The following is a 16,657-nucleotide window of genomic DNA, read 5'->3' on the forward strand; positions in this document are numbered from 1 at the left end:
AACAAGTGTATCCACTTTTTTGTGACATTTTTGTGTCTCGGTCTGTGCTGTGTTATTTTTCTCATGTAAAATATGTACTCACTGGTAATGTAGGTACCAGCCTCAAGCAGGACGGTGCGCCACCGTCACTCATGGGCTCCAAGGTATATTGGGTTGCTATACTTTTAGAAATGCTGTATAAAAGCGATTCAATCAGTTCTAATCACCTATAGAATTTATTGTCATCATCCTGGGTACCAACTTTCCTGGATTTTTTGGGGACCATAGGGTGTGTATTAACCATATTGTGCACATGTTGTTTTTTTGGCAACCAAGTTATCGATCAATTATTTTAAATAATATTATGCATAAAAACAAAATTTCCTCCTAATGAAAGAAAATAAGGAAAACTGTGCGGTAATTGAAGGCTTTAATCTGGGCTCAGCGCAACTAAGCTAAATGCTAATGTTAATTCCAAGCCACTTCAGTGATTGGTAAACTATTATTACAAAACCATGCGTGCTTCAACTGCCGTTCTACAGCTCATTGACGTTGGCGACGTTGCGATTGGGCAGTGCATGGGTTTTGAAAATAATAAGCCATTCAATTTATATGGTGCTTTTTTTGGACACTCAAAGACCCTTTCGAAAATAAAGAGACCCAACATAGAACGAATAAAGACAAACAAGGACATTACAGAATGTTGAAAAAAAAAACGCATTTCAGGAGGTGGGTTTTGAGGGAAGAGTTGAAGTTTTAAGTGAAATATTTTTGAGAACATTTCAGTATTTTAATACGGTACGTCAAAGAACCTTTGCAGCATCACTGTTTCCAGACAATTTAAGTGGAGCATTCTTGCAAGGGCCATAGAGATATAGTGAATTTCTTACCGAGGGATGAAGACCTTCTCCAGTTGTTCCATAGTTTTCAGGGCAGCGTAGTATCTAAGGACATGATTTGGAAATAGCAAAGAGGAAAATTACGGTTGAATTCTCTTCCACAATTGCAGTAGAAAACAAATTATGAAAACAAGGTTTTAAAAAAATTGCAATGAAAATTAGATGTAAACACCCCGCAGCTTGTACCTTTGTTACGTTACATTCGATAATGAGGCGACCTATGCATAAACAGAGTGTTACTATTGTTCGATGCACCTCTGATGCGTAGTTGCATGTTTGCAAGGACAGGGTACGGGCACTTTTTTTTTAGCATGAGCGTTCCACGACTTTTTCAAAACCTTTCGCTAAAATTTCCAAGACAGAAAAAAAAAGTCAGTTGGATGACTGAAAACTGTTGAGGTACAAAACCAAACAGCAAACAAGGAAACAATGTCATCAAAAAAAAAAATCATTTGTGGCTCTTTGTAAAAGTAGACTCATGTCGATCCACTTTCTTTTACCGGTAATTGCAACAGCGGCAACACTATTTCACTTTTGAATAACTTCAACAGATAATAATAATAATAATAATAATAATAATAATACATGAACCATTTCCATCCATCCATCCATCCATCCATCATCTACCACCGGGTCGCGGGGGCAACAGCTTTAGCAGGGAAGCCCAGACTTCCCTCTCCCTAGCTACTTCCTCCAGCTCTCCCCGGGGGATCCCGAGACGTTCCCAGGCCAGCTGGGTGACATAGTCTCTCCAGCGTGTCCTGGGTCTTCCCCGGGGTCTCCTCCCGGTGGGACATGCCCGGAACACCTCACCAGGGAGGCGCTCAGGAGGCATCCGAATCAGATGCCCAAGCCACCTCATCTGGCTCCTCTCGATGTGGAGGAGAAGCGGCTCGACTCTGAGCCCCTCCCGGATGACCGAGCTTCTCACCTTATCTCTAAGGGAGAGCCCGGACACTCTGCGGAGAAAACTCATTTCGGCCAACACACTGTCTCATGGTTGGCCTTGTGAGGAGTTGTGGGCAAGTGTGTGTGTGTGTGTGTGTGTGTGTGTGTGTACACATTCATATACATATACAGTACATACACATAAGTGGCCTTCAATGTGCCCTTAATCTAAATCCAATTGAATAACTCTCTGGAAGGAGTTGAACCTGGAGTCTGGAGAAATCATGTTTCAACTGAAGCAGTTTCATCATGTCATTTCATTTTGTGGAAGTCTCAAGTTTGAATTTTTATTTTTATTTTGGTTTGCAGTCATTGCCTCAAATGGCTGTGTTCCAAAATATTAAGTAAAGGGAGAGTCAGTTATGTGCAGGCCTGTTTTCTTGAGTTTTTATTTTTATTTTTTTTATTTTTATGAATTGAACCACAATTGAAAAGCATTTGTTTTATTTCCGGATTCTAAAACCAGCATTGTCCAAGCTTTTCTTTACCCCCAGGGGCCACACACACATCAAAATCAAAGGAGGCAAAGGATTTATTTGATTTGATTTATTTATTCAACTAAAACACTAATACGAATACTATAACAAATAAATTGATGCCCGAGCCACCTCATCTGGCTCCTCTAAACATGACGAAGCAGCGGCTCGACTCGTGCCTCATGGATGACTGAGCGTCTTACGCTATGGGTCTTGTTTTTATCCTGGACTTAAATTATCCTCAGAAGTGGATAGTTCGAGCGTGTTTTTTTTTTCCCTCTCCCTACCCATTGTTTTCCTTTCTGAACTCTGACTGTAAATTTCCCCATTGCGGGACAAATAAAGGATATCTTAATCTTATCTTTACGGTAGAGCCTGGACATTAGTGCGGTGCAATATGGCCATTTCATATCACGATAGTGATATACCGAGATATATTTTCTATTACAAAAACAATATCCAACACACGATGACTGCTTACATTTTCTCACATTAACAGACCGGTATCAAATGAGAAAAGCATCAATTAGTCCTATTGCTGCAGTATAAAATGATTCAATGTAAACAGAAGCAAAGTAGCCTACATGTTTGAGCACAAATGTAAATATCAACCTAAATAAGAGGCACAGAAAAAAACAAATGTTTCTGACATTTTTTTAAGCAATAAAAAGATTAGATCTATGCCATTTGGAGAACATTCATTGGGCATATGCTGTCACTTCAATAAATGTTGTGACTGAGCACAATTCTACAACTTATCCCAAGTGGTAACTTCGCTCGCTGGGAAATGTAGTGGTAACTTCACTGAACTTATTTGATTTTATATGCAGCAACTTTGAACTTTGAAACTTAAGATAGGAGTTGCTCGTGTACCCCCCCTCCCCCTCTACTAATTAGCGTATCGCGCTCGACTGAAGCATTTAACGTGGTTTCAAACTAGTGACGCCAGAGCCGTTTCCTGCAGTGACGAAGGGAGCCCTCTTTTGTTATGGATAAATGAATCCCCACAAACTGAAGCGGGTAGAGCCAATTAGAGCCATGCAAAACCGAGGTACAGTGTGGTGGAAAAGGGGATTTAAAGACATCGCAGTCTTTGGGAGTGAGCACAAATCAAAGGGGTTCACCCTTAGTTCAGTGTGCTGAACTCCCATCATTAGGCTGATAGGCGAGCTGTGAGGGATCTAATTGGTCAGTCAGCGAGTGTAAAATGTGTTGCACACACATGAACAGAAGACACCCTCATAAACTGTACAGTGAAAAGGGTCTGTCAGAGCGCAGCGCACCAGGAAGGACAGCACAAAGGCAAAACGTGGCAAGACTGTGACCTGCCCGGCAATCATATTCGGTTCAGACACCGCTAAGTATACACGCGCTTCTCAATTTAAGCTAAGAACAGAAGCCATTTCATTAGTGCTGAAAGTAGAACCAAATGCCCAAACACATACATATATCCCACGCAGTGGCCGGACATGGTCTAATTGCCTAAGATTGGCAATGGGCCTTGACAGGACTGCAACGAGGGGGCCTTGTCGCAAACAAGGGCATACTGAGGGTCAATTGTCTTGCCAGTGAATGGCCTGTTCCTTTGGTCCACAGTAATGAACAAAAAAGGGGTCATTATTTTTCTGTCTGTGAAGTTCATGGGGTAAAAATGAAGTTCAAGCAAACCCGCAAAGTGGAGATGACTTGAATTGTATTCATGGAGAGAAATGTGACTTCAGTATGTCAAGAACATTCTCATTCTCGATTGTTTATGATGTTTTCAACGGAGCACCAATAATAACAATATTTGACCGTTCATGTAAATGGGAATCATCCAGTTAAATGCTTCCTTTTCTAAAAATTTGAATCTAAGAAATTAGAATCTAGAATCTAAGAAAGTTATATTTGAATCCTATTTATAACATAGACGGACAACATATTTGAAATTGCAGATTGCAGACAAAAAAAAGGCATGACAGGGCTTTCTTGGCTGAGGTTGATGGTGAAGGTAGTTTTATCCTTGACAGAGGTTATAATTTCGTTGGTTTTTTTTTAAAGAGCACTAGTACAGGTGTCCAATAAAAGTTTAACCAGCAGCATGAAGACATTTCCCCATACTTTTAATTTGATATGTTAAATTGATACCTTTTGGATTCCAGCTGCTCCTTAAGTTTGCTGTACATTTCTAGCACTGCGAGAGAACAAAAGAGGAAGACAGAAAAATGAATTTGCAACATATTTTTTGGTTGCTACTGAAAAAAACATTACAAATTCAAAATCCAAAGAGAAACTGGGTTATTTCAATTGGTACTGTAGTTGACAAGTTGAGCAGATTTGTCAGTGAAACGTTTTTATTACAGCCCTTTTTCTACTTCACAGTATCTTCGGGTATTGCTGTACTATCAAATCATCGACAATATGCTCAGAAACTCAGTCAAAATTACTTTCTGAAGAGCAAGTTGTTAATCTGGTTTTAAATTGAACATAAATATAAAATTAACTTCAGCCCTACGAGCACATGCCTGCTGAGAAGCCAGGACGACCTGAGCTTGAGCAATAGAGAGGTGAGGAGCGGGGTTTCTGCTTTAGACTGGACTGGACATTGTCTTTTTTGCAAATTGTTGTCTAATTTGCATCTTTTCTTCAGGCACTCGTCAAAGATCTTGTTGGTAATGCACCAAACAAAAGTTCCATCATAATAACCTTGCCCAACACAGATTTGCGATTCAGCACCGAATATCATTTTCATCCAGTCATCCACAGTCTATGATTGCTTTTCTTTCGCCCATTGTAGCCTTTTCTTATTCTGTGAAGGTGTTGATGATGACCTTCTTTTGACTTTTTTCCTACGAAATCATGACATCCCATCACTGGTAAGCTATTTTTAGAACAGCCTCGCGACTCCTGTGGTCCTTGGGTGCTACAGACCCCTGTTTGATCATGTGCTACCTGGTATACAGAGCTGGAGTTTCTCCACAGTTGTGGCCATGTTCCTCTGCTGAATCCGACAGCGAATCACCTCCCCAGTTTGAGCTGTCACCTAATGGTAAGAAAAGTGAATAAAATGAAATAAAAAACTTTGAAATGCAGGTGTTTTCTTGAAATATAGCGGCTCATACAGCTAGCAAAGCATCAATATGCTGACTGGTCTGAATACAAAAGGGAAGTTAAAAACTGCACTCCCACTAGTCATAACTGTGTAGCCAAGGTCAAATGGACATTGGAGGATAGTGACCAGGCCGACCCACAAATAGACAAAAGTCTGCATATAATTGACGGCCAATGAAATGCATGAGCAATTTTTTTTATATGGAAAAAAAAAAAGAAATAAAGGGGGTGGGGGAAATATGGAACAAACATAAAAAGAAAATTTTTTTAAATACTGAAAAGGAAAATCAGAATATGAGAATCTGCGGGTGTCAAACCGGCAAGTATGCGGGGCTCCACTTTATTCTCTTCTGTTGCTAGTTCTGATAGTTTACTGTGATCCTGAAACATATACTGCATATTTATATCAAAAAATGACTTCGGCCAGACGTCCCCACTATTTTGTTGTGTCAGTGACCGGTTTCACATAATCATATTTTGATGGACCAGTATAGAAACAAATAATATAGAATTTATGACACTGAACTTAAATTGTTGTAATTAGTATGACTTCTGCGTCTGTTTCTCTTCAATGAGTTGGTACCTGGTGCCTTTTTTTTTAATAACTCCAAAGCTTCATCTTTTCAGCAATGAGCTTTATGCAGATAAATCTGTTCAAGGCATTCATTGGCAAGTTTCTGGAAGAAAGATCCACAAGTCCCACAAGACAAGACAAGTTTGGGGTGGGAATAATCGAGGACCCACAAGAAATCCATCCCAAAATCAGGTCACGAGACAGGAATCCCAATGTTGAGTTCCTATCACATGTTAAAGCGAGCCAACAGGGTAGGGTTGGGCATCGTTTTAATTTATACAATTCCGGTCCTCGCCGTTTGATTCTGGTACGATTCTCCCCCCCCCTCCCAAAAAATTGCATGGTATAAATGAGGGTTATTTGGGGTGGGGGCATGCATTTTGACCTACTCTATGTTTTTACATTTCATTAACTTTTTACTGTTTATGAACTTTTAAAAATGAATTTCTCTTCCATTTTTAACCAGTCCATTACTCTCAAACCGATAAACTTGACATTTTCACAAAAGGGCGTTGTTTTTGAGAACCTCAAGAAAATACAATGCAGCACGTACTTAAAGCATGCCACTGAACAGTCGTTTATGGGATAACCTTGTGTTGCTCTTGTATAGAAAGAAAAAAAAGATCCAAGATACAACGTTGATATATGTGAATGAACATAATTAGAATTTACAACAGAAGCTGTTTTGAAGCTATGTGGAAGAAGAGGAGTCAGTGTGTGATGTCGTAAGACTTGCCGCGCACCAGGAACACTGTGTAATTGGTATTAAGGTTTATTCAGTCTGACAGATGTAAAATTGCTGAAGAATTAAAAAAAAAATTGAATAAGATGCACGGCAGATGAGTTGGCCTTACCTCCCGCCCAGCTTCTTGTAGTCGTCGATTCGTGTCTGTCACTTGACCCTGAGGGTGGGGGTTGGGGGGGAGTCAATAATGAATAAATCACAAGATGTTCAACTCTAGTCAAAATGACCAAAGATAAATTCCTATAATTCATCGTATATTTTTAAAATAACCAAAAGATGTTAAAACTGGAGTGACAGCCCTTCTTCGAATTGAACCAGACTTAAGTTTGCTTTGTTAAAGTATACAGGTATGAATGCATTCTGAAATGATTCACAGCGCTTCACTTTTTCTCCATTTAAAGTGTAAAAATACTTTTTCTTCAAAACTCTCCACAAAGCAGCCCACAATGACAGCGTGACAAAAGTCTCTCTTTCCAAATTTACACAAAGAAAACACATGATCGATCAGTTTTTCCATTATACTGTAAATAAACTTGATATGTTAGCAAACCTGTCATTTCTTTACATCCTTCTGATTTGCATGTATCTATTTGAAAGGTGAATAGTACATAGAAGTGTTTAACCGTCACCCTTTGACATCTTCAACAGGTTTAGGTATACACAATCAATTTGTCTTTTCTGCATCTGCCCCCCAACCGCCCACCACCTCCACCTCCACCCCCCGCCATGTCCTCTCTTTTCCCTCTCCAACACACTTTCTGCAGCTGCTCAACCTTGTAATCAGCTCATTGTCCATGAAGGGCCAAGGACAAAAGCGGGCAAATTCAGATTAACCAGGCAGCAGGGACCTGAACCCATCATCGGTCCACTGGGCCTTTCATGGAGTTTAATGGCTTGTGACAGGATCTTTCTCACAGATTCAGTGACAAACTTCTCGATTCTGGATGGGGATTTTTGAACTATCTGCTCCTGTCACACGGCTCAGAGCCATGACCCAATTGACCACTCGGCTTTTTATGCAATCCTTTCAACACGGACGTTTCCTGACGAGCATGGCAAACTATATAATTTTTTTTCCCCCAAGTCACACTAAAAGACGGTTTTAAATGACAATTATGGTTACTACCCATCTGCTAAAAATCTGCTACATTTTTACTTCAACGAGTTTAAGAGATTCCTGTAAATGCACAGTGGCAATTAAAACGCTACATCTCCCTTGAAATGGTGGGGCTTCAGAATGAAAAAAGTGATCACCAAAATGAATGATTTCCAAAAGCTTTTCACCTTTAACTCATTCAGTACCAGCAAATTCTAGACCAAGTCCGAAAAGACGTTTAAAAACGTCTTTGGGAGTGAATGAGTTAATGCAACCAAGACAAAAACAACAACAAAAAATATCTATTTTAAGTGTGTGTGTGTGTGTGTGTGTGCGCGTGTGTGTGTGGCTCTCACTGAAATACATTTCCAAATATTTAGCTTTGATGGCTCTCTTAGTCAAAAAGGTTCCCGACCTCTGCCATAGAGTATTGACTGGCACCGCATCCATCTATCCATCCATTTTCTGATCCGCTTTATTCCAGCTGTCTTCAGGCAGTTTGCGGGGCACACATAGACATACAACCATCCACGCTCACACTTACACCAAGGGACAGTTTAGAGTGCTCAATCAGCCTGCCATGCATGTTTTTGGAATGTGGGAGGAAACCAGAGTACCCGGAGAAAACCCACGCAGGTACGGGGAGAACATGTAAACTCCACAGAGGAAGTCCGGAGTTGGAATTGAACCCGTAGCTCTGCACTGTGAGGTCGACTTGATAACTAAATGATCACCGGGCCTGGCATCGCATGTGCGAGTAAAATTAAAAACCTGGGGGGGTGGGGGGGGGGGGGGGGTAGCTTTTTGGGGGGGCCTGTATGACACCAATACATTCAAAAAATAAGTAAGCTAACATTGTGAATTTGTTTTATGGTTGACCTTCGTAAAGGATAAGAGGATGAGCAAATGGATGGATGTATGGATGGATGGATGGCCCCCCCCGACCCCACTCCAAATAATGTCATGGGGTATAGACCTTTACATCACGGACTTGATCAAGTTAAAAAAAAAATGCTATCTGCAGGGTGTCCAGACTCTCCCGTTGAGATAAGGTAAGAAGCTCAGTCATCCGGAAGGGGTTCAGAGTTGAGCCGCTGCTCCTCCGTACTGAGAAGAGCCAGATGAAGTGGCTCGGGCATTTTCTCAAGACGCAACCTAGACGCCTGCGTGTCCCGCTGGGAGGAGCTGGACGATGTGGCAAGGGAGAGGGAAGTCTGGGTTTCCCTGCTAAAGATGCTGCCCCCGCAACCCGACCTTGGATATGTGGAAGAGAATGTATGGATGGATGGATGGACATTGACTACAGACTAAATCAAATCGAATGGTAACATTTTAAAATCGTTGCATCCCAGGTGTTTGTCGTACCCCGTGTACAAAGAATGATACAGATGATATCTTTGGTCGAGAGATAAACACCATTACTTACCATAAGTTTTTCTGCATCAGTCCGGACTTTGAGGAGCTCTGTGATAGCGTCAACAAACCCTTGGTGGTGGAAATTGCACATCTTCTCAATCTCACGGTCATGATTTCTTATCCTGGCATCCAGCTTCTCCATGAAGCGCACGTGGGCATTTGGCTGGTCATCGTAAATGGATCTGGCACAGAAAATGATAATTATAAAGACAATTATTGAAGCGATATTGGGGGACACGATGGTGCAAAACCAAGGATAAAAAAAAGACCTTTTATTGCAAAAGATTTGGCACAAAACATGCAAAACAACAATGTCCAACTTGTGGTAGGATGTGCAATAATTGTCAAACCATTTTGCTAAGCAATGCTTTACGAAGACGAAGCAACATTTAAAAGACAGAGTACACACAGTGGACGAAACTGCTCTTGTGGTGCTTTTCGTGGGCATGGTGACAACGGGTCACACCCAGGGAGCGTATGATTGTATGACTATAGCGGTTGACTCGTTGATTTATTGAACATATAAACCTAACAATAAAACACATAAACTGCGTATTGATGTTCTTTTTAAAATGTTGTTTTTATGTTCAGAGGGCGGAGGAAGAAATAGAAAAAAAAGACCTACTCCTACCCTTGTTCTCTATCAATTGTTTGAAATACTTTTAGCGTATTAATACACAATTAGGTTATTCATCGTCATATATTCCGAATAAAAAACAAAACAAAAATAGCGCTCCTCTTTACATATGTTCAAATAATTGTATGTTATGAGCATGACATTATTCAAATGAGTCATGATTAATTTAAAAAAAAAAAAGTAATTACAAACAGGTGTTCATACCTGCTACAATCCCATTTTCAATGAAGTTTGGACACGGTGTTAAACATAAATAAAAACAGAATACAATGATTTCCAAATTATGTGCAACCTATATTTAAGTAAAAACACCACACAGACAAGATAGGGTTAAAACCTCTCACATATCCACTATAATAGACGCCAAGGCAAGTGCCCTCCCCTACAATCCAGATAAATAACACAAGCGTATCACATTTAAAACCATGATAAATGATGGACGCAAAAGACTGAGATGTTATATTGGTAGGTTGTAAATGTAGGCAGGTTTAGAAAAAGGAAGACTACGGATAGACAAGTACCGGTACCTCAAATTTAAGAGAGGAGGCCTCACGTTGATTTCTACAGTTAGAGCTCCATCTATTGGCGGTGAAATGAAATGCTACATTTGTCAAAACTGAGCTTTGCCTGGAATCTATTGTCCCCCCCCAAAAAAATATTTCTCTTTCGACAGCATCCCATCCATCATATTAAAAAGTAAAAGAGTGTGGCAAACAAGAAGGTGCAAAGACATTGAGAAGTCTCCAGGCCACATCCTGACACTATGTGCTGTTCAGTAAGCACATCCTGAACCAAAATTATGACACATTCTTTCATTTTCATGTTTTGAAAGGGTATTTTTTTATATCTGAAGAAAATATATCCAGACCTTTTATTAATACTGTACTTAGGAAATATAAAGAGTGGATTTTTAGGGTACCGGTATTTGTATTAAAGAGGTAGACGACAAAATTAAACGATAGAGAAATGCTGTATTTAGGGTTCCGTGTTTCAAGAAATGCAATTAGTAGAATAATTAAGAAAAGGGAACGGTGGGTAGATGCATTAATTTAAATAATGTTGTCGTACAAAAATGATTTGCATTAAAAAAAATTATGGAGAAAAAAAAAGGTGTGTTAAGTTTACAAGAATATTTTGGTTGTGTGTGGACAACGCAACCAGGATGTTTTGTGTTGTCAGCTGCATTCGAAAACAGGGAACACATTGTCTTTATTTTAATATCCAGATAACTTTTTTATTCAAATGTAATAGATTTCGTACAACCTGCTGCAAAATTTTGGGAACAGGGAGGTCAGCACTATCGTTTTTGCTCTTGTAGAATGTGAACCATTCGGGTTCGACCAATATTGACTATGACAAGAGAGATCAGCGTTTTGGCTTTCATTTCAAGGTACTTCGAGTGGCCGCCTCAAATTTTTTGGAGGAAAAACTTCACCTTTTTGGAGGTGACTGAATCTAGAGACGTCCCCAATCAGAAGCTGAGCGGTGTTCCACTGTTGGATTTCTGTGCTCAGCATGGTTTGCCTATAATGCACACCATGTGGGTATTAACATTAGCACGATTCCCACTCTTTTCTTGAAATTATTTTCTTCTTTTCATGACTTTTCCAGGACTTCCTGGCACTTATCCCAAACCTTTTCGTCTTCTGTAGTACGAGTCAAGTTATCACAACATATACAAATCAATTCCACCTCCAAGCTTTGGGGAAGTGTCATTTTCTACACTTGTACCTTGTTTTGTAAATTTCACCTGATTGCTTCAGTGTTACCAAACACCATACCAAATTTGCACAAAAAAACACCCAAAAACTAATGGTTCTTTCACAGCTGTTTATTTGATAGTGGGCAATTCCGAAATCAATGAAAAATATTATTGATCCATGACAAAAACAACAATCAGTATCTCTGTCATTTATATTCTACTACTGTTCTAATATTTTGCAGGTAAAGTCCACAAGCTAAAGAAAAGGTATTTGCCCCCTTGTGATTTCTTTTTTTTTTTTAAATATCTATCACATACAAAAGTTTCAAATCATCAAACCAATTCTAATATCACTCAGAGACAACCCAAGGAAATACATAATGCAATTTTCAAATGACAGTTGAATTTAAGGCATAAAAAAAAAAAATCCATCCCTTTCACACCCTCTGTGAAAAAAAGTAACTGCCCCCTGAACCGAGTAACGGGTTGCGGCATACAGCAGAATTTATCGTTCCATCAATCACAGCAAGTTGTCCTGGTCCTGAGGCAGAAAAAGCACGCCCATCCCATCAGACTGCCACCACCATGCTTCACTGTTGGCATCCTGTTGTTTTTTATCTAATGTGTGCCATTTTTGCGCCAGATGTAACAGTCCTCACACCATTCAAAAAGGTCAATTTTTGACTCGTCAGTCCACAGAATGCTTCTCCGAAAGTCTTGAGGATGATCAAGATGTTTTTTGGCAAATGTGACACAAGCCTTTGTATTCTTTGCTGACAACAGGGGCTTTCACCTGGGAACTCTCCCAAGGATAAAATTTTTGGCCATTGTCTTTCTTATGGTAGAGTCATGAACACCTGAACTGAGGCCAGGTCTTTCAATGTTGTTCGAGGTACTTCTGTGTGTACTGGATGTGTCGTCGTCACACTTTTGGGAGTAATTTTAGTTGGTCATCCACTCCTGGGAAGATTTGGCTCTGACAGGGGTTCACTGAAGTCCCCAAACGTTGGAAATAATTTTGCAATTTCTTCTTCAATTTCTTTGGCTCGTGGCATGATGCATTGACTCTTGTAGCCTACGTCACGTTTTCTGACAGATTTTATTTGAGTGATTTTTTTTATTCAACAAGTATGGTGGTACTCAGGTTTATGTGTGGCTTGTGAAATTGAACTCATATTTCGAAAATGTGTGGTTTGTCACAGGGCCTTTGTGATTAAACAAGGGGGGCAATTCTTGCTGCTGGAGGCTGTAAATTTCCCCAGTGTGGGACGAATAAAGGATATCTTATCTTGATTACTTTGTCAGAGGGTCAGAAATGTTTGGATTATTTTTTTCCTTAAAAAATGTTATTGCCATGTGAAAACTGCATTTTGTATTTCCTTGGGTTTTCTATGAGTGATAGGTAGGTGTTAAAACTGTTAGCTGACAACAGAAACGACACGAGAAGACCGATAGCCACACCCACAATTCATGTTTACATTTTGACAGGTCACCCATCAATTATCAAATTCTGAAAATGACTACGTCGGCGGTACACTAATTACGCAGCTATTAAACCTAAACGCTGGTCGATGTTATGCTGCTTGCTAATGCACCAGCAAATGTTAAGTTACAAGAATATGCAGCCGTTTAGCTAAAATTGCTAACATAGCCTACCGGTTGCTAAGGTAGCTCATGATAAACTAGCTTTCGAACAAAAGGTACAAGAGACCAAAGAAATACATTCACCGGCACTGCTAATTTGCACTGGCTTCCGAAAAAAACGCATCTTCTTACCGAAGCGTGGGACCGACGCAAGCCGTATCCGTACTCTCAATTTCCTGTAGAATCCGCTCGTGCTCCGTTATACACTCCAACGTTTCATTCTCCGCCATGATTACGTGTGCATTATTATGGCTGTCTATAGCTGCGGCTGCAGGGGGAACGGGGGAATACTGGCCAGTGGAGGGCGCCCGAGATCGATATTTAATTCAGAAACAACCGAATCTACCCGGAAATAAAATATTGTCTACGCCAGGGGCACCTCGACCGCGTCAGTGTTGGAACATTGTGATTTCCTCGCAATGTTCAAATGTTGATTGTTTCAAAATGTAAACACTAGCAGAGCTTTACAGAAATACATCGTTGCATGTTGATATTTATCTCTCCTGTACCTTTTAAAATTATTGTTGACAGTGTTGTCACATAGCTGTATATTATTACTCAATAATATATAGTTAAAGATATTTTGAGTAAATTTGCTTTTCTCAGAAATTGGTTATATAAATGGTAGCGCTGAGCATTAATCCGTGCCAAATAAATAACTCTCAACTTCAAAAGTATTGGTTACCCGAGGCTTCAGAGTACTGTATTGAACATAGAGTAATTGATTGATTTTGTCCATTTTATAACTACAACATATTTAACATTTATTGTACCCCCACGATAATTTTGTGTATGTGCTTTACAGTGTTTCTATTTTGTATATGATTACGTTATGCACACTTCATGAAGTATGAGTCGATAAAATCTGAAGCAACATCCACCCATGTGTTGCATCTTTCACATGTATACCTTACTTTTGCTTACAAATTAAATCAGGATATTGACCGTTACTGTTGATGATGTCAAAAATGCACAAAAAAAGAGTTGAAATCATTGTATTACTGTTGATTGTACAGTATTGGTGTTTACACACCAGCTGCAAAAGCAATGAGTTTTGACATTTTCAAAGATCGGTTTGAACGTTCTCATTTGAAAATACTTGGAAAATAAAAATCGGCACCAAACAAGACAATATTTGTTTCAACAATATACCTGTTTTGATTTGAGTTTTTTATGATTATAATCACATTTCTTTCTCGATTGTCTGAGCAAAAAGGCCATTTTCACCAGTATTATCATGACCAGCTTGTGTTAATATTACCAATACGATTCTGCCTACAGTTTCTCAAACAATGTCCCATATGTCCCTAATACACCAGCTTTTGTTAATATTACCAATACGATTCTGCCTACAGTTTCTCAAACAATGTCCCATATGTCCCTAATACAAATCAGCTCATTGTTCCCATATATGATACTTGGCAGATTGTGTCGCCATGTTGCATTGGTGTTACCTTAATGTGGTTCCCAGAGGAAGATCCACAGATTCCAGTTCTGCAAAAATATTCCCAAAAACCTTTTCCTCTTCTTCATTATCATCTCTTCTTTGATAAGGAGGGTCGGGTAAAGCAGCATGGACCCTTTTACTGTGCATTTCTTAATTCAAACTCTCTTAGCACGCAGCTACAAAATGTCAGCACCACAGGAAGTGTGTTTGAGTTTGAATGTGGTGGTGAACTCTAGGTCACCTGCCAAAGTCAGCAGAAAATTACCAACAGGAAAGAGAAACCTTGTGATTCAATGAACTTTGAGTTCAGTAAAACCTCACAAGTAATAATGTATTTTTCATCAAACCTTTCACTGGAAGGTAGCATTTACAGTGGGTCACAAATTTATTAGACCACCATCTCCAGTATTAGTTTCACCCAGTATCATAAAGTACTTTTATGTAGATTATTTCTATTTCGATGAACTGTAAACATTTTTTTCCTCATTTTGAAAAGAAGTGAGGAATTTTGAAAAAAAAACTTTTTGGGGAGGGCGCGGGGGGGATTTTACCCAGATTTGAGTCTCCACCTTGGTCCTGTTTTAGAAGTCACAAATAAATCAAGAATAACATTCCGCTACTTTGTATTAAGACATTTTTGGTAAAGGAAAATCCCTAAACAAAATAATAATAATTTGGCTTAATTAGTAATTCATAAATAATGTGTCTTACTATATTATCATATAAATGTAAGTACCTTTGAAAATTCATGGGTAACAAAAATAATGTTATTACAAATATAATTTTCTAAAAATCTGCGTCATCAATAAACAATGGTTCCGATTTATCAAATGTAGATTAATGGAATTTTTTGGCATAAAAGGTGAGCAATATAACGTGTGCAGTAAGTGTAATCAAGAAAGTCATGTATTGAGAAAGAGCAAAACTGTTTGAGATACAGTACAGTGTGGTTACTATATATATGAAGTATATGAAGACTTTCGACATAAAGTATTTGAATATTTGACTGAAAACTTGTATCACATTAGGCATTCTGTCAAACTGTATCAGCCTCTATGTGAGTGATTTAAAAAGTGTGAATACAAACAGAATATTGTGGCTGAATGGCAGTTGTGGAACTGCTGCATTTGTGAAGTAGCAGACCCTGACCAGCTTACACAACCACTTTCTATTTCCTTCTATTCTTCTTGAAATGGATTGGCCAATTGGAAGTGTGGCTATAGTGTGTCTTTACAAAAGCCCTGACTATGAGTTTCCTTATTACTTCACCAAAAACAAGAAGTGGGTTGAGGCACACACACACTAGCACACACTCTGTCCCTCATTCACACACACATACACATACACACACACACACGCACACACACACAAAAAGCCCACTCACAGCGGCAGTATCGGAAATGTCCCAGAGCTGCAGGAATGGAAACACAAAGTTAAACAATGGAAAGGATCGGATGGACGTGTATAGTATATACAGTGGTAAGATGACAGATGGGAGGAAAATGCTTTTCTAGTTATAAAAGTGAATGTGGGTCTCCCTTCTCACTGGTGCACCACCTGTGGGTGGGGCCAAGGGGGTCACTGCAAAAAGAGCCGTCAGCAGTGCACCATCAAATTTCATGATGGTTCAGGCGCTCACTCACAAAACTTCTCTCATCAGTTCACAAAATACTTTGTCCAAATGTTTTGGGGACCAATAAGATGATTCTTTGCAAATGGGAGATCAGCCGTGGTTTTTGCTTTTGAACTCTTCCATTCATGCCTATTTTGCCCAGTGTCTTTCGGATGGTTGAATCAGTTATGCCTGTCTTTCGGTATGGTTCTACTGTACCTTTTCCTGGCTGAGTTGTTCTGAGTTCTTTTATGTCCTCCTTGCTGGGTCGTTGGACTACTAATTTTGTTTGGCCAACCTATCCTGGGAAAGTTCACCAATGTTCCTGTTTTCTTCATTTATGGATTATATTTCTTACTGTTGTTTGTGGATCTCCCAAAGCCTTGGAAACG

At 39.4% G+C, this 16,657-nt stretch overlaps 1 protein-coding gene across 5 annotated transcripts in view; it reads right to left on the reverse strand.

Annotated features, from left to right (window-relative positions):
* The window catches only part of exoc6 (exocyst complex component 6), a 38,249-nt gene extending 23,220 nt beyond the window's left edge, over window positions 1-15,029 (reverse strand). For 2 of the 5 annotated variants that reach the window (XM_052071074.1, XM_052071072.1), the window contains exons 1-6: window positions 13,339-13,503; window positions 9,234-9,405; window positions 6,821-6,868; window positions 5,234-5,324; window positions 4,430-4,475; window positions 870-923 (exon numbers count right to left, since the gene is read on the reverse strand). In XM_052071074.1, coding sequence (XP_051927034.1) covers window positions 870-923; window positions 4,430-4,475; window positions 5,234-5,324; window positions 6,821-6,868; window positions 9,234-9,405; window positions 13,339-13,436 — 509 coding nt within the window. In that variant the 5' untranslated portion in view covers window positions 13,437-13,503. Of the gene's footprint in view, window positions 1-869; window positions 924-4,429; window positions 4,476-5,233; window positions 5,325-6,820; window positions 6,869-9,233; window positions 9,406-13,338; window positions 13,504-14,660 lie in introns of those variants that run through there. The other 3 variants (XM_052071070.1, XM_052071071.1, XM_052071073.1) reach the window with 3 other exon arrangements.
* Window positions 15,030-16,657: the final 1,628 nt, after the last annotated feature.

Source organism: Hippocampus zosterae, chromosome 7, assembly GCF_025434085.1.
Source record: "Hippocampus zosterae strain Florida chromosome 7, ASM2543408v3, whole genome shotgun sequence".
Lineage (NCBI taxonomy): Eukaryota > Metazoa > Chordata > Actinopteri > Syngnathiformes > Syngnathidae > Hippocampus > Hippocampus zosterae.